Source organism: Panicum virgatum, chromosome 7N (genome assembly GCF_016808335.1).
Source record: "Panicum virgatum strain AP13 chromosome 7N, P.virgatum_v5, whole genome shotgun sequence".
Taxonomy (NCBI): Eukaryota; Viridiplantae; Streptophyta; class Magnoliopsida; order Poales; family Poaceae; genus Panicum; species Panicum virgatum.
Window position 1 is genome coordinate 7,176,963 of NC_053151.1, and position 21,890 is coordinate 7,198,852.

At 44.2% G+C, this 21,890-nt stretch overlaps 1 protein-coding gene across 1 annotated transcript; it reads right to left on the reverse strand.

Moving 5' to 3' along the window:
• Positions 1-4,413: 4,413 nt before the first annotated feature.
• On the reverse strand, positions 4,414-18,009 carry LOC120683158 (GDSL esterase/lipase At2g42990-like). Its single transcript, XM_039965188.1, has 3 exons — positions 17,537-18,009; positions 4,858-5,347; positions 4,414-4,771 (listed from the first exon to the last, which is right to left on the reverse strand). The coding sequence occupies exons 1-3, from the start codon at positions 17,918-17,920 to the stop codon at positions 4,578-4,580; spliced, it is 1,068 nt and encodes a 355-aa protein (XP_039821122.1). The 5' UTR covers positions 17,921-18,009; the 3' UTR covers positions 4,414-4,577.
• Positions 18,010-21,890: the final 3,881 nt, after the last annotated feature.

A 21,890-nucleotide genomic window follows, 5' to 3' on the forward strand; every position in this document is an offset into this window, starting at 1 on the left:
GCATCGGACATCTTACTTCTCCTCCATCCCGTGGCAAGATCAGGAATTTCCTCGACATCAAGTTTGGACTTGTTCTTTTTGGGAGCCATCCCAGTGCCATGAGCAAAAATCTTAGCTCGGGGGCTACGAGAGGGCCTAATGGAAGGCAAATAGAGAAGGGAAACACTTGGATGAGTTTGGATCTAAAAATGGCCGCGGCCAGGAAAAGAAAGGGTAAAAACCCTAAGAGTTACCGCACGGTTTTATAAAATTGCGAGTGGCAATTTTGTTAATTTTTCGAAGTTCAACGGTTATCCCCCATTTTGAGCGGTTTTGTATACACCATTAGAACAGGGATACATGCCACGAGTTTTAGACCCTTGAATCTAAACAGAGATTCAAATTTAAGGCTCGAGGGCTGTAGGATATGTGGCAGTAGAGATTTATTTTTTAATTTTTTTGGAAAATAAAAGAAGAAAAAGACTGAAGTGACCCTCAGCCTGATTCTACGATTCAACCTAAGGCTCGGGAGCTACTCCATATGGAGCGCGAATACTTCGTGCACTGCACCATATATGATCAAGATTTCGGGGCTTGAGTACCTCACAGTCTCGGAGCAACCAAAAGTACTTGGAAGACTACTCGACGTACCTGAAGAAAGGCCCTGTGTTCCTTGCACCATAGTTCCAGAGTAGTCGATCCTACCTACAATCCTACTGCTAAGTCTCGGAGCAACCAAAAGTACTTGGGAAGACTACTCGACGTACCTGAAGAAAGGCCCACAAGCAACCAGGAGGGTATTCTATTTACTTGAAGTATTCGAAGATGCCTCGCCAAGTACTCGACGCCTGCAGGACTCGGCTACGAAGAACTCGGGGGCTTGTCAGACCCAGGATAGCGGGACTGTTTATAGGCATAGAATGTTCTAGAGTAAGGGATAGCACATAGATGTACCTTACCTCTCATGTAACTATCCGATTAGGTGTAGAACTAACTGCAGTACAAGGAAGCTACCTGATTGTGTTGTAGTAGGACTCCAACTGTACTCGGCTAGGACTTTTCATGTAACCCTGTCCCCTCTGAATATATAAGGGTGAGCAGGGAACCCCTCGAAACACATCAACACCTAAGGCAATACAAGCAACCACACAGGACGTAGGGTATTACGCATCTCGCGGCCCGGGCCTGTCTAATCCTTGTGTTCCTTGCACCATCGAGTTCCAGAGTAGTCGATCCCTACCTACAATCCTACTGCTAATGGTATCCCTGAGCAGTCTTAGCGGTAAACACTGACAGCGCCCGCCCCTGCCCCCCGACAGCTCAGCTCCCCTCCCATGCGTCAGGCAGCGGGGCTCCTCATGCGTGGGAAGACGCCGCAAGTGACGGGCGAGTGCACGGCCTACACGACGATGGGGCTCCTGCGCGCCAGCGGGGCGGCCTGCGCGGCGAGGCTCGGCAGCAGCGGCAAGCTGCGCGGCGGGGTGCCAGTGACGGAGCATGGCGGAGGCCCCTTCCCCTCCTTCCCACCCTCTCCCTTCCCCTGCTCCCATCCACATTGTGGATCTGCGGCGGTAGCGCGGCAGGGGCGGAGCAGCAGGAGCTCCGACGGCACGGTGCGGTGGGTCCATGGCACCGGCGGGACTTTGTGCGTGCGGCGGGAGGGTCGGGGATGGTTGGCCAGCGGTGGGCCCTGCGCCACGTCACGTGGTAGCAGACATTCGCTACCACACTAGAGTTGGCGGATGGGCGGGCTTCTAGTACGATAGTGAAAGTGTTTAGCGTACCCATTGCAACACATTTGATGCTAAACTCGTCCTGTAGGATGGGGTACCAGGTCACATAGCGTATCCAGTGCGCATAGCCTAAGACTAGCCATAGTGGTGCCGATGCTAAAATTTGATGGGCCCACGCCAGCTCAGCATGCCAAGAAACCCATAACACCCGCAGCATCAACATCGATACCGAGTAGGAGTGGAGACAACTTGTCAGACCTATCCGTTGCACCTGTTTTGCTGTTCCTTCATGCGAGAAAAAACTCCACTTCCTCTTCCTCCCTCGTCAACACCAGCACTCAAAATTCTCCCAAATCAATCTTTGAAAACCCTGTAATCGAGGTGCCCTTTTCTAGATCTTGAATCTATACCACCAGTGCTTCATGGATCCAATGGAAATTTCCCAATCAACAAAGAATGAAGCATGCGGTGGACGCGAGAGCGGATAGTGCGGGCGCTGTGACAACGTCCGTTGCCGGCAACGATGAGCAGCTGGGTCCATAGGTAGATGGAGGACCCTTTACTGATCATTGTCGGGGATGATACATAGCTGGGCCGAGGCAGAGAAGGTGCAGGCAGGGAGACGAACCAAGCGGAGATCATGTGAAAGGAATCTGGCGCATGTAGAGAGGGGGAGGGGGTGAATTAGGCAACTTAAAACCTTAACCTAAGGCTCCAACTAGTTTACACAATATTTAAACTAAAACATACTATATAAATGTGCAACTACGGTTCATCTAGTGTGAAACCCTCATCCCAAAACAAGTTATGCAACCTATAGCCAATCCTATCAAGAAACTACTCTAGGAAGTAGAGTAACGCAAGTTGAATTATGAAATGCGGAAACGTAAAGAGGGGATGAGAGGAAGCATACTGTCAAAACAAGGATTTATCCCATGATTGCTCTAAGAAAACATTTATCCCATGGTTCGGTTAGCCACAAAACCATTCCTACTTCACATTGTTGAAGCACTCTATCGAGAGCATTGCTTCTCGGCAACCAAGTCTCTTCCGGAACTCTTCTTGCCTCGCCACCAAGGCTTGCAAGTCATCTCGGTCATCTTGGCCTCGGGTTCCACTAAGGAGCTTCTCCATGAAGAATGGGGTTCTCCACATCCCCCGCACAAGGATGTCGACGCCGCTCCACACCAAGTCGGAGGGTCGTTGACAGTTGCCAGTGAGCCACCAAGACTCCAAGGGGCTGGCACACTGTGTACAAGTGTTGGTTCACTCTAGAACCACAGCACAAGGCAGTAAACCTTGCTCTCTCACTCACTCAAGAGCTAACCTAGCACTAACACTCTCAAAGGTATGCTAAGGACTAAGGATTTGATCACTAAACACTTGGGTTGGCTTGGATGTATTCTCCAATGTGTATTGGGTCTCTTTGAACTCAAGCAACTCGAAAATGGCCACGGTGAGGCGCTTATATAGGTCACCAACTCGAACTAGCCATTTTGTAGCTGTTGTTCCTTTTTATGCGCAGGCATCAGAACTTCTGATGGGGGGGGGGGACTTCCGGTCATACTACGCATGAATAGTAGCCATTTGCGGTCTGATAGTTGATGCGGTAGCCATCGGAAGATCTGATGCTATACTCCAACGGGGCATCGGACCTTCCGGTGCTGAAGCTTTGTCTGCTCGTGTCACAACAGTGCTGACCTCATTGCTCTGATGTCCTGCTCCGATGGCCATCGGACTTTCCGGTGATGAAGGCTCTGCTGCTACGCCCTTGACATGCTCTTTGTGTGAAAGTCTGGTGCTTAGTCTGATACCTAATATTGGGGGCATTGGAACTTCCAGTGGTATGGAGATTTCAACTGATTTCGAACACCACTGAGAATTAGCGCTGTCTTGAGGCGTCGGACCTTCCGATCAGGGGGTCATCGGATGATCCGATGGCCTACCGGAACTTCCGGTGGTACTGAAAATCCTGTTTCTCTGCTTTTTCACTGCGACTGAAGTGTCTCGATGGTGGATTGGACGTCTCAAGGGTAAATTAGATGCCTCGACGGTGAATTGGATGCCTCCATGGTGAATTGAACATATCAGCGATGAATTGAACATCTTAGATATGGTTCAGACATCATCCATTGGACCTAAAAATTCCTTTAAATATGATCTTACAAACTTGTTAGTCCCATTGATTGCATTGTCACTCGATCACCAAAATCACTTGGAATGGCCTAAATGGGGCCATGTTCGTTACAATCTCCCCCCTTTGTGGTGATTGATGACAACACAATCAAAGCAAGCATAAATTTGCAAAAGTTGACAAATTGAACACACTTGTTTGGATGCTTATCACCATTCAATGTCGGCTTGGCCTCCCCCAAAATCCATGATTTCCCCACCCTTTGTTTGTCCCCATATCTCGCAAACTTGTTAGTACAATTGATTGCGTTGTCGCTCGATCACCAAAATCACTCGATCACCAAAATCACTCGAAATGGTCTAAATGAGGCCATATTCGTTACATCACATATAAGCACAAGGGGGAGGAAAGGTTGGTACTGATTTATCTTCTCGGTGATCTAACAGAACAGTATGAATAAAGACAGTCCTGCTGATATTTGCATTTTCACTCCTGCCAGTCAGTGACCTAGGGTGGTGCAAGGACAGGTGAGCGCCAACCTAATTTCACATAAATAGGGCATGCACATGTAACACCCTTAATTGGGCCACTATAGGGCCGGGTAAACCTGTGCTTCTCATCTCTAGTACAGCCAGCACGTCCTGCTAGCAAGGGGTTCTAATTAACATTAATTAATTCGGTCCGTTTAATATTTTTGTTATTAAAAACTGCGCGGGTACAAACTAGAGATGTCACAGGAACACTTGCAATGCATTGTTCAGAAGATTGTCAGCAACTATCCGGTACGTCCGCTCGGACGGATGAACTGAATCGAAGAACATATACTTGTCCGCGTCTTGACACGTCAACGGTTCATCCACGCCGCAAAGGACTGATGTTTCGATGAGTCCTGTACCACAACAACCTTGCACGGCGTTCTCGAATCCTGGTCATCACAAAGAAAGCCGGTGCATCAGTAAATTCTGGCAGACTCTCTGCTCCAGTAGTCATCGATCCTATGTGGAGACTAACCGTAATCGGACGGGCTGGCAATGATGGCAGACGCCAAGCTGTACGTCTCTGCGTAGACCACCTGCGCGCCGGCGAGCTCACCGTTGAGCTTCCTCAGGGCCTCCTGCAGCTCGGCGTTGAACCTCCTCGCCAGCTTGTTGTACTCCTCATTGCACTCGCCGGGCTCGTCGTGGTTCAGCGTCCTCGCCGAAGGTAGGCACCCGAACGGCGCGAGTCCCGTGAACTCCATCTTCCGCGCGCCGAGGTCGTAGACGTCACGAACAGCCGCGTCCGCTAGGGCAATTAGGTAGGCGACATACTCCGGCGGGGTGTACTGGGCGGGCCGGAGGGGAAGGGCAAGGTAGTTCACGATGAAGTCGTTGGTGCCGATGCTGAAGATGTACAGAGCCTCCGCGATGATCTTGTTGGCCACGGACTCCCCTTTTGCGAGTTTCAGTCTCTCCTTGTACTCCACGAAGTACTCCAGCTGTTGGCTCAAGGGTATAACTGACTGGAATGAATTCAAACAGTTTGACAAAATTAGTTCCGAATAGAAATTTCTATGAGCTAACTGTTTGAGTTCTTGGAACAAGGACACAGACACACAGTAATGTTTGGTACTCTACATTATTATCCGATAAAAAGCTAGCAGTATTAAGGTCCTGTCAAATCAAATAATTATTAGCGTCAAGGAGATCAAGTACAGGTCCGCAGCAACCGGAGTGTTTGGGAGTGGAGTGAGAAGCAACCGGTCCGCAGCAACAGGAAATGCTCCAACTCTCGCTTATTATTAGCTTCGTGACAGGGAACCAGAGGGAGGTAGCGCCGGGCCATATCCTTGCATTGTACCTGCTTTCTTGGTGATGGAGCTAGCAGTACGTGTGATCTTCTTGTTCAATGGTACACCCAAAAAGGTAGAATCTTCAAAACCATCGGCGACGTCACTGCAGATCTAAGAATATCGAGATACTAGCTGTAGAGATGAAAGTGTGTACTTGCACTTTGCTACGGTACACCTCTTACCAAGGCGGTAAAAATTAGATCGATGTTGACAGCCAAATTTGGCACCTGCTGAGATCGACCGGTCTATACAGTCCGAGTAGAATTAGGGTTTTTGTAAAGAGTCCTCATGTAATCCTACTCGTGAAGGGGTACGTCTTCCCCGGCCTATAAATATAAAGGCTAAGGCCGATTGAGGTTATTCCCAATCGAATCAATACAAAAATTGCATTACTTTTATCTCTCAAACCCTAGCCTTTTCCAACCCTAGATTGCTTTCTTCCTTCGTCTCGACGGCGTTTGAAGACGTTCTGAGTGGCCTGCCGACCTCAGAGCAACCCTACGATCACGAGCTCTGACGGGGTCCCTCCCGAGCTTGCTGTTCTAGGTCTTCGCGAGTTCCCTGCCTGCACCGGTCAGACCGGTCGGCGAAACCGGTCAGACCGGTCCGCCCCGGGTGTTCGCTGTGTTGATCGTTTTGACGATCGTCGTGTGTTCTAGCGCATTCAGGTGTGTTTGGCGCAATTCTGTGTCAACACACTTTTTGGCGACTCCGCTGGGGACAGATTAATCTGGTTTTTAAACCGTTCTAATCTAGTTCTCAAAGAAGATGGGCGTCATCACCGACCTCGACGAAGGCAACATCTCCACATCTATCGAGGAACTCAGCGAGGAGGAGCGCCAAGAGTACTTGGTCGTCAGGGAGCACTTCAAAGCACAATTCTTGAAGGGATTCAAGAAAAATCAGCAAGGCCAGGTCACGAGGGTTCAAGACTTTGTAATGCCCTCCTTCACGCTCAAGAATAAGCAAGTCGAGGTAATAAGCAATATAAGCACTTCATCTTCCGACTTGTTTAGCCAATTATCATCTATTATGGATAAGAAAATTGCTAATATATATAAGCCCATGAATGATTTAAAAGATCAAATAGATATCATGAAAAAAGGTAAATCCGTAGATGATAATTGTGCTTTCCAAACTGCTAATTCATCGGCTACGCCATCATCTGTTCAAGAACCACCATATGGCATGCCGACGAACTATTTTGCAGGGCAAACATCACCATTGCAGCTGGTACAACCGAATGCGGTTGGACTGGTCAGACCGGTCCAACAGACCGGTCAGACCGGTGCGATGGTGGCCAGTCCAGTAACATCTACACTGAACACGTCTACTCTTTGCTCGACAATCCTTAGCCGAACCAATGAGATGACAAATTGTGTGCAGTCTTCTCCTTCACAAGAATCTAGTTCTCCACATGAACCGATTTTTGTTAATGTACATGAAAATTATGCGGGGCATGCACCGATAAGTTTGGTTCAGACGATGGTACAAGATAATCCTATAGAACATCGTCTTACTTCTGTTGAACAAGCATCCACGAGTGGTAGATGCAAAGCCGATCCCGCTAGGTTAAAAGAGGATCTGGCTAGTGCGATGAAAACTAAATTCGGTGTGGATATAGGTAGTTCTATATTATACCAAAAGCCATATCCTGCTGAATTTGATTTAGTTTCTTTTCCTGCTGGTTGGTGTGTTCCTGATTTTGTGAAATTTAGTGGTGATGATAATAGAGCACCTTGGAAGCACATTGACCAATATATCTTACAACTGGGAAAAGCTGGTTTCCATGAGGCTTTGCGCATTCCCTTGTTTTCATTATCTTTGACTGGAACCGCTTTTTCTTGGTTTTCTTCATTGGCCCCGAATTCTATTCAATCTTGGAATCAGTTGGAATGTAAGTTTCATGATCGTTTTTGTAATGGGCACAATGAAGCTAAACTGTCGAATTTGGCATCGGTTAGGCAAGGCCAAGATGAGCCTGCTTCGGATTACTTCCGAAGGTTTAAAGATATCAAAAACCGATGTTTAAATTTAATAGTTTCTGAAAAGGAATTGGCTGATTTGGCTTTTGATAGTTTGCGTTCTTATTTGAAAAAAGAACTCGAAGGTTTTGAGTACCACATTGTTAATTATTTGCACATGAAAGTCTTGGGTTTAGAATTTAGACTCCAGAATGCAAAAGATGCCCATAATACTCATCGGTCCATACATGTTGATTGTAAATCTGATTCGGACGATGAGAAAAGGGAATTTGCTCAATTCATATGGCCATCAGAAGCTAAGCCATGTTCTTGTTCATCGTTTAAGCCGATTCCGAAGAATCTGCAAGAACAAGTTCGTTTCACATTTGATGTTTGTAAGTGTGATCGCATATTTGATGAATTGCTTAGAAGCAGAAACATTAAATTGTCACATGTCATACCGCCACTTGAGAAGCTAAAGCAGCATGCATATTGCGAGTGGCATAATACTTTTTCTCATGCAACTAATGATTGCAATATATTTCATCGAAAAATCCAATCGGCTGTTAATGAAGGACGATTGGCAATGCATGAGGTAAAAGATGACAAGGCATCATTCCCTGTCCATACGATTGATTTGGATAATGTCAAGGTACTCATTCGGCCAGAACAAGCCGAAGGAGCAAAAGGAAAAAAATGTTATCATTGGCGAGCCAAGGCCGAAAAATATCAATGACAAAATTCAGGCTAGGGAAGTGACGATGAAGAAGACTCTTGATGGAAAGGAGTCACTGAAGATCACTGTCAAAGCTTCAAGGCCCGGGGGGCAAGAAAGTTCCTCTCAAAAGACGAGTCGGCCTGCAACTCAGGCACGACCGGTCACCTCAACCGTTCAGACCGGTCAGACAAAAGGCCGGCCCAGAACTTTCAAGCCTAAGCGCCCGGAAGGAGGTACTCAGAAGGTTAATGAGTCAAAGGTGCAGGGGAGTTTTACAAAGCAGAAGCTCACCTTCGATCAACTACTTAACAAGTACACAAAGACCGTTCCAAAAGATCGGCCACTAAAAAAAGAACCAAGTTCACCTCCGCGTCAAGGCAAGCGTTCTTCTACTAGGGGAGAATCCAGCAGGCGTAGGGGTGACAGCACTACAGCGTTCCCTCCTCAGAAGATGTGTACTACCACGCCATGGGCGTCACTGGCATCGGGTTTTATGTGTCCTATATGGGGGCATGAAGGAATTTGGATGTATTGTTATCCGATGCTATACCCACCATCTCACCATAGAGAGGAGGATCACAGGAGGCCTATGTTCGACAAAGTGACACGACCAATGTACGACCGATTGGGACCCTACCAATCAGGTCAGAGGCGGCAGCTTGCACTGGTCAGACCGGTCGCCACTGACCGGTCAGACCGGTCTCATCAGAGGCAGGGTAAAGTTCATTCTCCAAGACAGGTTTACTGTGTCAAGGAGAAGAAAGAGAATGTATAACCCACTATTGATCTAGAGAAGGCTAAAGCTGATGATGTTGTGCAAATCAGCGATATCAAAGTGGTTGTCAATAATACGGGTACAAGACCGATGGTTTTTGGTAAATCAGTCAATCCTTCTATCCAAAGGCCAATCATGGCTAATGATCATGAGGCTACCAGCAGTAACTCGACATCAAAGTACTTTCAACCAAGATAGTGTCCTTCAGGGTTGACTCGTACTGAAAGAAGGAAGCTGCAGCGTCTACGTGCTCAGGAGAAGAAGGAAAAAGAGTTCAAGAGGCTGAGGGACAAACAATCCGACCGCTACAAACTAATGGTCCCTCAAGGCAAGGTATGGAGGGTCAAAGCAGTTGACCAGCCAGCACGACCGGTCGAACCGTCTCAGGAGACCGGTCTGACCGGTACAAGCGACCGGTCTGACCGCCCAGAGCAACCGGTCAGACCGGTTGAGGTTGCAGCAGAACAGAAAGCCGAATCGGCAATGCCTGTTTCGGTTCCTTGCGATGGAGAAACACCGCTAACATTCTCGGTACAAGGCAATGAGGAGCTAGTGGATCATGAGGCTACACCAAAAGAGCAGCAATATGGAGCTCGATGACATTGGCAAATGATAATTTACCTCATGAAGTTTCTATGCAACAGATCAGTTTGCAAGGGGCTCTCAAGACTTTTCATGTATTTGAGGTCTTGAGCTGGTTGAAAATTGCAACATCTGCGGATAAAAGCCAAATTAGAAGTTTTTCAATTCGAGCTAGAAAATTGGCAAACTATTTGTAATAAGGCATATTGATGCTCTTACTTCTATTCTTCGGTTAAAGAATGAAACCGAATTTACTTGGGGAGCAGAATAGCAAGAGGTCTTTGAAAAGATCAAGATTTATTTGTCTTCACCACCTGTGCTCAAGGCGCCTAGGAGAGGGGTTCCTTTCAGGCTTTATGGGGCTGCTGAAGACAAGGTCATTGTGGCTGTTTTGACTCAAGAAACCGAAGACAAGGAGTATGTCATCACTTATATAAGCCAACGACTTATTGATTCGGAGACAAGGTATACTCTTACTACGAAGTTATGTTTGTCTCTCTATTATGCTTGTACCAAATTAAGGCATTATCTACTATCTAGTACTTGCATAGTAGTGTGTCAAACCGATGTGATCAAACATATGTTACAAAAACCGATTTTGAGGGGTAAAATCGGCAAGTGAGCTTATGCTTTGGTTGAATATGATTTGGCTTGTGAACCTTTAAAATCTATGAGAGGCCAAATTGTAGTGGATTTTATTGTTGAGCATCGGATTAATGACAAGCATGATCTAGAAGTCGGCTATATTACTTCCACACCATGGAAGTTGTACTTTGATGGATCGGTTTGTGATGATGGTCAAGGGATTGGTGCTGTTCTTATTTCTCCGAATGGTGCTGTTTTTGAGTTTTCAAACCGATTGGAAGAAGAATGCACAAATAACCAAGTTGAGTATGAAGCGCTTCTATTTGGCTTGGAATTCTTGCAATCCATGGGTGTGAAATATATTGAAGCCTTTGGAGATTCTCTTCTAGTGGTGCAGCAAGTATCCAAGGTATGCCAGTGCTATAATGGTTCTCTAAATGCATATCTTGATAAATGCCTCGATATTATTTCCCCCCTTCGATGAATTTATTATTAAGCATATACCGAGGGAAGAGAATGGAAAGGCAAATACTCTGGCCTCAGCAAGCATCTGGCTATAATGTTACGAAAAAATATTTCAACATTCGCAAGCCGATGCAAACGAATGCCAAGTTTCTGGTTCTGGACACACCGGTCCGACCGGTCAGCGAGACCGGTCTGACCGCCCAGACCGGTCTGACCGGTCCAGAGACCGGTCTGACCGGTGATGCTACTGATGGTTTTGGTTCAGCCAAAAAAGGTGATTCAATTATCTCGGCCGAAGCCCAGGATTGGAGGGTCCCTCTTATGTCATATTTGAGAGATCCTGGCCGTGGTGCGGAGAGAAATATTTGGCGTTTGGCTTTCAAGTATGTTTTAATTGACGATGAGCTTTATCGTCGAACTGCCAAAGATTTGCTTCTCAAATGTTTAGACTCGGATCAGGCTCGGGTTGCTATGGGTGAGGTTCATGAAGGTATTTCTGGTACTCATCAATCGGCTCCCAAGATGAAGTGGTTACTCAGAAGAGCCGGTTTCTATTGGCCCACCATGCTATCCGATTGTTTTAGATATTTTAAAGGGTATGAAGAATGTCAGCGATATGGTGATTTGCAATTAGTGCCTGCTGCGTTGATGCATCATATTATTAAACCATGGCCATTCCGAGGTTGGGGGTTGGATTTTATTGGACAAATTAATCCTCCATTTTCAAAGGGGCATCGGTTCGTGTTAGTTGCTACAGATTATTTTACTAAGTGGACCGAAACAGTTCCTTTGAAGAATATGACACATAGGGAGGTAATTGAGTTTATTACTGAGCATATTATTCATAGATTCGGCATTCCACAAACTTTGAAAATGGATCAAGGTTCTTCATTTATATCAAAAGAGGTGCGTGCCTTTGCCGAATCTTATAAGATTAAGTTGCTCAATTCATCTCCATACTATGCTCAGACCAATGGGCAGGCCGAGTCTAGTAATAAGGTTTTGATCAAACTTGTCAAGAAGATAGAAGAAAATCCTAAGAGGTGGCATGAAGTGTTATCCGAAACATTGTGGGCTCATCGAATATCTAGACATGGTGCTACTAAGGTTACTCCTTTTGAGCTTGTGTATGGTCAAGAGGCCGTTTTACCCGTTGAGGTAAATCTGGACGCATATAGGTTGGCAAAGCAAAATGACCTCTCCGCTGTTGATTACCATGATTTGATGATGGATAATATTGATGAGGTGACCGACAAGCGTTTGAAGGCTTTGAAGGAGATTGAGAAAGACAAGCTTCGGGTGGCCAGAGCTTATAACAAAAAGGTAAAACTTAAATCTTTTTAGGTTGGGGATCTGGTTTGGATGACAATTTTGCCTCTTGGGATGAAAAGCAACAAGTTTGGCAAATGGTCGCCAAGTTGGGAGGGTCCATACAAGATTATCAAAGTTATCTCCAGAAATTCGTATATGGTGGAGACGGTGCAAGGTGAACGTCTACCCAGGGCTATCAATGGGAGATACTTGAAGAAATTCTATCCTAGCATATGGCAAAGTGCGTGAAGACGAAGACGGACGGTATTAGATATCGCCCTTAGTTTTATTTTTAGACTTATATGCTCTGTGTAAAACATGTACATCAGGATAGTTCTTGCTTTTTGGCTTGTGAAACTCACCAAAAAGCAGGGGGGCATATGTTGACAGCCAAATTTGGCACCTGCTGAGGTCGACCGTCTGACCGGTCGGGCCGACCGGTTAGACCGGTCTGGTCTGTACAGTCCGAGTAGAATTAGGGTTTTTGTAAAGAGTCCTCATGTAATCCTACTCGTGAAGGGGTACGTCTTCCCCGGCCTATAAATATAAAGGCTAAGGCCGATTGAGGTTATTCCCAATCGAATCAATACAAAAATCGCATTACTTTTATCTCTCAAACCCTAGCCTTTTCCAACCCTAGATTGCTTTCTTCCTTCGTCTCAACGGCGTTTGAAGACGTTCTGAGTGGCCTGCCGACCTCAGAGCAACCCTACGATCACGAGCTCCGACGGGGTCCCTCCCGAGCTCGCTGTTCTAGGTCTTTGCGAGTTCCCTGCCTGCACCGGTCAGACCGATCGGCGAAACCAGTCAGACCGGTCCGCCCAGGGTTTTCACTGTGTTGATCGTTTTGACGATCGTCGTGCGTTCTAGCGCATTCAGGTGTGTTTGGCGCAATTCTGTGTCATCAATCGAATCCGGAGCCTTGATTGTAAAGAGAAAAAAATATTAACAGGCTTCTCCTCCCAATTAGGCTGATCCTAGTGCAAGTTTCATGTAGGTTCCACGCACATTCAATGCAATGACACGTCAGCATTAATGATGACATGGCAAGATTATCATGAAGAAAGAGAGGGAAGGTGTTTCATCATGATGAAACTATGGGGTTGTTTGGCTCATGGAACTTATGCAAAAGTTTTTGGTACTTTAGTTCCTAATTAAAGAACCAAACAGAAGGGACTTTTTGAGGCTAAAGTGCTAGTTGGGGCTAAAGAATCAGAAGTCCCTCTTCAGGAGTTTTTTTGGGACTAAAAGCCTACATGAGACCTACTATTCCACCCCTATCCACAGTCCACACCTCTTGAATGCATGTAGATTAGGGGTAATATGGTATTTTATGCGCTCATTTAATAACCTCTAGTCCCATTTAGACCCTGAAACCAAACAGATAGGGACTAAAGTTTTTAGTCTAGGGACTTTTGGCAACCAAACACCACCTATGCATACACTGTTCAAGACTATGAAACTTGTTGAAACTTGCATTGGAAGTTATAAAGTTTTATTTCATACAATTGCGCCCAATCACATGCCTCACAATTGAATACTATGGCTAGTCTATGAAATCGTGAAATGAAACTTTGCATTGGAGGATCTTGTTTCATTTGTGAACTCAAATGTACTTAGATGATATGGCACTATGGAATCATGCAATGAAATCCTGCATAACTTACAAGCATGCATGATGCCGTCATTTTCTCCGTGAAGTCTGCATGCATGCAAACACCATCATAAACATTATTTTAAATTTGTTCCAAACTTTTTCTCGACGGTGGAACGGCGTGTTGGTTCTATGTCAAGCACAGTAGCACCGCACAACTAATAGCAGATTTTTTTAAAAAAATCCGTGACATTAGAGTATGCATGAATGTTACATTCATCGGAAAAAGAAACGTATGAACGTGACATAATAATACAATTGTCATTCCCAAAAAATTGGATCTTTCATGTCTCATCAAAAATATGTTACAGGTAATTCAATTATTATTATTATGTCTTTAAAAAATCAAGCTATCACGTGTCAAGAAATATATGTCTCTCTGACCGGTCTAACCGCTCCACGCAGGAGGCGCTGCAAGGAGACCCTCCTCGCGCCGCGCGACCTAGCCTGTTCGTGTGTTGACCAGAAAAGACGTCAACAATATCTTCTCTAATTTATAGGAATAAAGATTTTAGTAAAAACTTATCTTCCAACAGCCTCTTCAATTGAATATCCAAATATAGATGTCCTCTATTCATGCTAGCCATAGATGAAGAGCAAGGATGGATCTCTAGACTACACAAAAGATATAGAAAAGCTATTGGAAAATACAAAGATATGAAAAATAATTTTTACTCAAATAACCCTTCCAATGATGATTTAGAGAGTAGATTTTAGAATAGCTCTTGGAGATGCTCTGTATATTGCAACTCATGTATGTATACGTGCATTTATCATGCATGGAAGTTAGGTTTCATACATTTGTTTGAGAAAGTTTCTGTATGCATCATCATGTTAGGGGTATTTAGACTGTCACGGTCTAATTGGTTGATTTTTCCTTATTTATCCTTTTTTATATAGAATATAATATAAAAATATAATAATTATTTTATACATCTATTACTTTTTTTTTAGGCAAGTACGTGGAGGGCTCTCTCCACTTAGCCTTAAGTGGAGAGTCTTACTAGTTACTATATTTAGCAACTATACATGCACCAAAAATGGAAAAAACAATTATGCCTCTCCCACGTGGCTTCTGGTCCGTGAGCTCGGAATGCAATCCAAGGGGCAGCCACGTGACATGGCGCAAGTGATCTGGTGCAAGTTAAAAAAATTTACAGTCCTACAACCACATATGCGAATCAAAATCCGATTATACCGTTCTGTTTGTTTTATCTAGAGCTTCAAAACAAGATCTCACATGACTATGTTTTGCTCAAAGTGGTGATGTTACTTTTTCAAAGACAAATCTTACTTCCTCTGCCGTATAAACTAGTTGCAAGTTACTTCATATCATATATACTATTAGCAAGTTACTTTATGTCACGAACCAGAATGTTACTTCTTCTAAAAATACTATACTACAATGTTACTTTTTATTTAACTCTCACCAAGTATAAAAGTTACTTTTTCAAAAACAAATCTTACTTCCTCTACTATATAAACAAGTCACAAGTTACTTCATACCATGTATCATGTATATTATTGGTATGTTACTTTATATCACAACCCAGAAAGTTACCTTTTCTAATATGTTTATACTACAATATTATTTTTTTAACTTTCGCGAAATATAAAAGTTACTTTTCTTAATAAAGGGACGGATCCTAAAAGTTACTTTTTGTTATATTAATGTATTAAGAAGTTACTTTTTGTAATTTTTACGGAGTAGAAATTTACTTTCTTAACACTGGGTTATAAAATTATTTTGAAGATAAAAATAACAAACTTTCAATTTTTAGAAATCTGGTGGGATTATACTTTCTGTTTTAAGAAAGTTTGAGGGCTCTCCCTGTAAGACTAAAAGGAGAGGGCTCTCCATTTAGATTTTCCGTACTTTTTTAGTTTGTGACACGGCCAATTTATAGTCTGACCGGTCGCAAATTAGACAGTCTGCGCGGCCGCCCTGTTTTGAACGTGTGCATGCATATGAGGGGGTGGGTGCTCATATATGTGATAGGCAAGGAGAGAAAGGAAAAAGACGATGAAGTAAGTGCATGCATGTATATAATTATAAAATAAAAAATCATAATTTTAAAATCAAGCATTGAAATCAAAGTTTGATAACATAGTTGTGTTTATTTCGGTAATAGTTTCAAAGCAAAATCTCACACTACTATGTTTTAATATTTTTTTGAGAGATACTACTTTCTAGTGTATTCTAATTTTCTTATGACTTTTGCAAAAATTGCTTATATATACAATTAAATAATGTTGCTTTGCATGCCTAGTTCAGTTAAGTGGATATTGGTGGTCGTGTTGTAAAGATAGATTGTTTTGTGTCATTATTGGATCAGGGTAAACAACTTTATTAGGTAGGTGAATGTTTATTTCATGATTAATAGAAGGCAACTTTAGCTAATCGGTTGAGCATTTTAATTAATTAATTTTAATATTTTTCTATTATGCATAAAGCAACTTATGTGTCTTTGAAAAGTATTTATCAAAATATATACAAGTGGGTCTTGTTTTGAAGGTCTATTCGAAAGAGGCATAATTGTGCCATGAAATTTGAATTTGATGGATGTGGTTTAAGAACTACACACTTTTTGAATTTTAAAATTAGTCCTATGTGCCACAGTGCATAGGGGTGCAGGGTAAAGTTAGGCTGTGGTGCAATAGCGCATAGGTACGATCAACTGTAATAAAGTTATTACCTCAACTCTTAGGAGGTAATATATCATATTCTTTAATCATCTAAAAAAATAGACGCTCCATAATTATTCAAGAGTACCGTAGCATTTATGACTTGCCTACCTAATTACCTTTCATATATCACCCATCCACCCCTGACAGTGACATATGCATGATGCATGGTAAGCACACTTACAATTTTGTCTTCAATTCATGCAAAAAGAACTAACTCAGATTTACTATATGTTGTGGATATGATGTTTAAACTTTAGATCCTACCTTTCTAAAGTTTCAGCATGCGACTAAGGTGTGTTTAATTGGGGGTGGCTTCTGAAGAAACTGCTGTGGGCTGTGATTTTTGAAAAACTGCTATAGATTGTTGTCTGGAAGCCCGATTTTTTGTTGAACAACTGTGGCTTTTGGAAATACTAACAAGCGGATCCCACATGTCACTTACAGTGCAGCAAACTCAACTCCCCCTCTCTCAGAGATGAGCGGATCCCAGCTCCACGCCGCACAAGCTGTGGCACGTCAGCGGCGACAACCCCAGCCCCACCAACACCTGTCGAGCTGCCGCCTCCACCGGGTCCTCCTCTAGCGCCAACTGATGACTCCTCGCCGGTGTGCATGCCTCTATAGATAGAGAGAGAATTTTTTGGCTAAACCACTAAACCCTAAACCATGCTTGGAGAAAAATATAAACGAACCGTTATCTATATAACCAGTGGTAGATGAGTATTGTTTTTTTGGCCGAAAAGCCTGTGAAAGTAGGGCAAGGTGGTTTTAGACTCGTACTAGGACGAAAACTATTTTTGAGCTTTTAGCTTTTAGACTCTTTGGTTGAGTTGTTAGCTTTTGGAGGCAAAAGCCACTGCAAAAAGCCTAACCAACACACCGTAAGCCACCACACTGCCAAAGGTTGTGACAAATAAGGACTGCTTGGTCTTGAAACAAGTCAAGACGACGATTAGGACATATAGGATGACAGGCTCATCCTTCAGGGTCATGTCTTTCATCAAGAACAGTAGTGAAATACCCATCCCGAAGCTAAAGGAAAGCAACGATGCAATACTACTGTGAAATTATATCAAAACACATGACATGCCAGATGGGTACTAGCTAGCTTACTTACTGGGATTTTTGCTGTTAAATCATCAAGCCCAGTGCCCGCGGAGGCAAAGCTCACACCCGTGGAGAGCTGCTCGATCGTGCAGCTGGGGTCCAGGTAGGCCGGTACAGACGGCGGCAACCCGAACGCCTCCGAAAGGAAGTCCGTGACGAGGCGGCCATTGGAGAACCTGCCGGTGGCGACGCCCCCGTCGAAGTCGCGCCCATATGGTGGAAAGTTGGCCTTGGCGACGGTGGGGATGAAGTTGTTGTTGCCTGCGTCGACCGTCGAGTCCCCGAACACGATGATCGCTGACACCTTTCCGGCGGCGGCGGTGCTGGCGGAGAGCGAGAAATGGACGACGAGAAGCGGCAGACAGTAGAATAGGCTCTTCAAGGACATCGTCATCTAGACTGGTTGCTCCAACTTGATTGCAAATCGGAGTAGATGTGATGACTCTAACGAAACGGTACCTTCAAGGTGCTATTTAAGAGTATGAGTATCCGTATATTATTTATAATTGCTGGATCTGAGCTTATGGTCACATGCTAGTTGAGGTTGTACACGTTTCAGTCTAGAGCTCACATGGTCCGAATAGCAAGATAACGCTCCTGAGAGTGATAGCTGAGCTTCTCTCTTCTTTCATCTGTTTCTGAGACGCTTAACTAAACTTAAATTTGTGGTGTACTTTCTCCACTTCACATATAGGACGCATCGAAAAGAACTGCTAGCTGCAAATCACTGTACTATAGATAGGACCAGAATTTTTCGGCAACCGCCTCCATTAATTTGCTTCTTTTCCAATCATTTCGTAGATCTACATTTCGATATGACAGGATTTGCTGATGGCGGCAGGACTCTATTAGGCATTCGCGAAACTACTTTCTAGGAAAGATATCTTTTGGGTCAAGCATGAATTAACTTATCTAACCTTATCTCATTAGCTTAAGATATTGGTATTTTCAGAGTTACATAGACGAACTATTGGCCCACTAACGAAATCTATACTATAAAAATTGAAACAATTGAAACTCTTTCTCACCAAGATTAAGCCCACCGTACCCCTCACAGAGGTCCCACTTGTCAGCCCAAAGGTTTGACGAAAGAGGGTGTAGACCCACGAAATTGATAGAAGGAAAATGTTTCCACCAAAATCCTAATATTTTTTACACCAAATACTTTTACCTACCCACCTTTGTGCCCACTTGTTACTTTCCATTGTATAGAGATGAGGCAACCATAGTTTTTGGTAAGGCATCCTAAAATCTCTCCTTTTATTTTCTTATTGTTGTGAGCTGATTAACCCTCTTTTGTTTATCATCCTTTTGTGTTGTGCACTGGTTGATTGAGTGCCAAACCTTCCATTTGTGTTGTGCGCTGGTTGATCGAGGGCTTTTGTGCTCCGTCAAGTGCGCCGCTCCCACGCTCGACCGAGATTGGCTCACGAGCAGCGGTCAAACTGTCGTCATGCCGCCTTCACGAGCGCCCATTGCAACATGCTGTCGTCGCGATGGCCGACTGCCCGAGGCAAGTGTCGACCTTCATCTTTGATCTTGGATTCATTAAATCAGCGGTGAGGATGCCACCCCCTCCCCCCGTTGCACCTTGGCCTTGGTGCATGTTTTCTCCATGGCCTCCAGGGATTTGTTTAGCAATGTTTGTTTTTTATTTTGCTAACTGCCATCGAGGTCACTGACCTCCATCTTTGTTCTTTGTTTCATTAAATCAGGGCACTGTCAGGATCCACCTTGTAAGGAAAATAGCCCCATTAGGCCATTGTTTTGTGATTTTGGTGATTGAGTAACAACACAATCAATGGGACTAATGAGTTTGTCAAGTGAACAATCATAGATCCTAGGGATGAAGCAAAAAAGGCCAAGCAAAGCAAAACATGAAGAAAGAACTCAAAGAAATATTGAATTGGACAAGTTCTATAGAAAACAGTAGCACCGGATGAACCGGTAACTAAGCACCAGTGTAACCGGTTGGCTTCGGATACACCAGTGCCCCACCACCGGTGCATTTGGTCTGCGTAGAAGGAAGCCAAATGTAGAAGCCCAAGTTGCACCGGTTGAACCGGTGATGCCAAGTTGATGCACCAGTGCAAGCACCACGCTATGTACCAGAGAGCATGTCAAGTGGCTAGGACGCAAAGCTTCAGGACCGGTTGAACCGGTGGTCACCAGTGCAATACACCGGTCTATCCGGTGACAGCCACGTCAGCTGTCAGAAGGCCAACGGCTACTGACGAGCCGTGAGTGACCGGTTGCACCAGTGCCACCTCACCGGTCTATCCGGTGCCCTGCGCAGAAAAAACCCAACGGCTCTTAACGACTCTATAGACATGGAGGCCTATATATATGCCATCCCCTGGCCATTTGAAGATTGCTGGAGTTACTATAAGCCTCATACACATCCAGGAAACCCTCCAAACCTATCCAAGTGCATATTGATCAAATCCTTAGGTTTAGCACTAACTTTGAGAGTGTAAGTGCCATATTAGCTCTTGAGTGAGTCAGCAAGCAAGGTGCTGTGCCTTGTGGCTGGTTCTTGAGTGAAGCATCAAGAAGATTTCGGTGCACCGGCACCTTGGAGCATTGGTGGCTCGCCGGCACGTCATCGACCCTCCGATTTGGTGTGGAGCGGCGACGACATCCTTGTACGGGGGACGTGGAGACCCCCTTTCTTCGTGGACAAGCTCCTTAGTGGAAAACAGGATCAAGGTGACTGTGGTTGAGTCCACGGAAGAGACTTGATTACCGGGAAGCGATACTCTTAGTGAGTGCTTCAACAATATGGATGTAGGGGTGCCTTTGTGGCTAACCGAACCACGGGATAAACACCCGCGTCAAGAGTTTGCTTCCTCCTATCCCACTCCTTACGTTTCCGCATTTCATACTAGCAATTTTTGTATGCCTTTACTTTCATAGAGTAGTTTCTTGATAGGAAAGGCTATAGGTTGCTAAACTCTTTTGGGATAGGGGTTACACACTAGCAAAGCCATAGTTGCACATATAGATAGCATGTTTTAGTTTAATATTGTGCAATTTAATTGGAGCCATAGGTTAAGGTTTTAACTTGCCTAATTCACCCCCTCCCCCTCTTAGGCTAGAGCACCCGATCCGGTCTTTCAATTGTTATCAGAGTAGGGACTCACTTCTCTCAAAAAGAAAGCCAATTCCATTGGCTTGTGAAAACCGGCTCACTTGATCGGTTAGGCTTCACCGCCTAGTGAGTTAGTTCTTTGGGGAAGGGATGGATTCATTAGGACCTCCTCCATGTTTCGATGGCATGGGCTTCCAACGATGGAAGATTTTAATGCAATCACACCTTCAAGCAAAGAGTCTAAATATTTGGAGAGTAGTTTGTGAAGGAACTAAAAGCAATAGCCAATAAGAGAGAATATGACGCCACCGCCAAATGCATTATCTTGTCATCTCTATATGAAAATGTATTTAATCGTGTTTATTCTTGTGAAAATGCTAAAAAACTATGGAAGACTATCATTGAGAACCATGAAGGCACGGAGGATGTAGCCAATGAAAGATATCATGTTCTCATTGATAAGCTTAATAGTTTTAAGCAACTTGATGATGAAAACGCCGAATGTATGTACTCACGATTAAACACTCTTATGAATGAGATCAATTCTTTAGGTGTGAAGAAAATTGATGATACGGAACTTATTCGCAAGATCCTTCACTCACTACGGAGGCCGGATTATGATTTGGTGATCACAATGATTTATGAAAAAGATCTCAATCAATTGACACCAAATCAAGTCCTCAACAAAGTGGTCGCCCACGAGCTACGCCATGACATCAAGCCAAGAGCGCCACCTTCTTCACCAACACATAGTGAACTTGCATGCAAGCAAGTCAAGAAGTTGAAGAAGATGGCCATCAAAGGTAACTCAAGTGAAGAGGAAGAAGAGGAGGCATGCCAAAGCTCCTCAAATGATGAAAAAGAGCCAATGGACCCTAATCTTTACAAATAAGTCAAGAAGATGAACAAAAGCTTGAAGGAAATTAACTCAATGGGGTATATGGTCTTCCTCAAGGATGGGCATCACCATCAACTTATGAAGGTTGAGAAGAGATTCAAGAAGAAGAAGCAACAAAAGAAGGAGAAGAAGCCCAAACATGAATCATTTTCCATTTTTAGTGAATGGGTTAGTGGTGGTGAAGAATCAAGCGCAAACTCAAGTGATGAATCAAACAAGAAATTCACCACCCGTACCAACATGGGGTCATCATCAAACACTTGCCTTATGGCCCAAGGTATGGAAAGCGATGTAAGTGATGATGACTCCGATTCTCCTTCATATGATGAGCTTCTTGACCTTGTACATGAGAACCAAAGAGTAATTAAAAAGCAA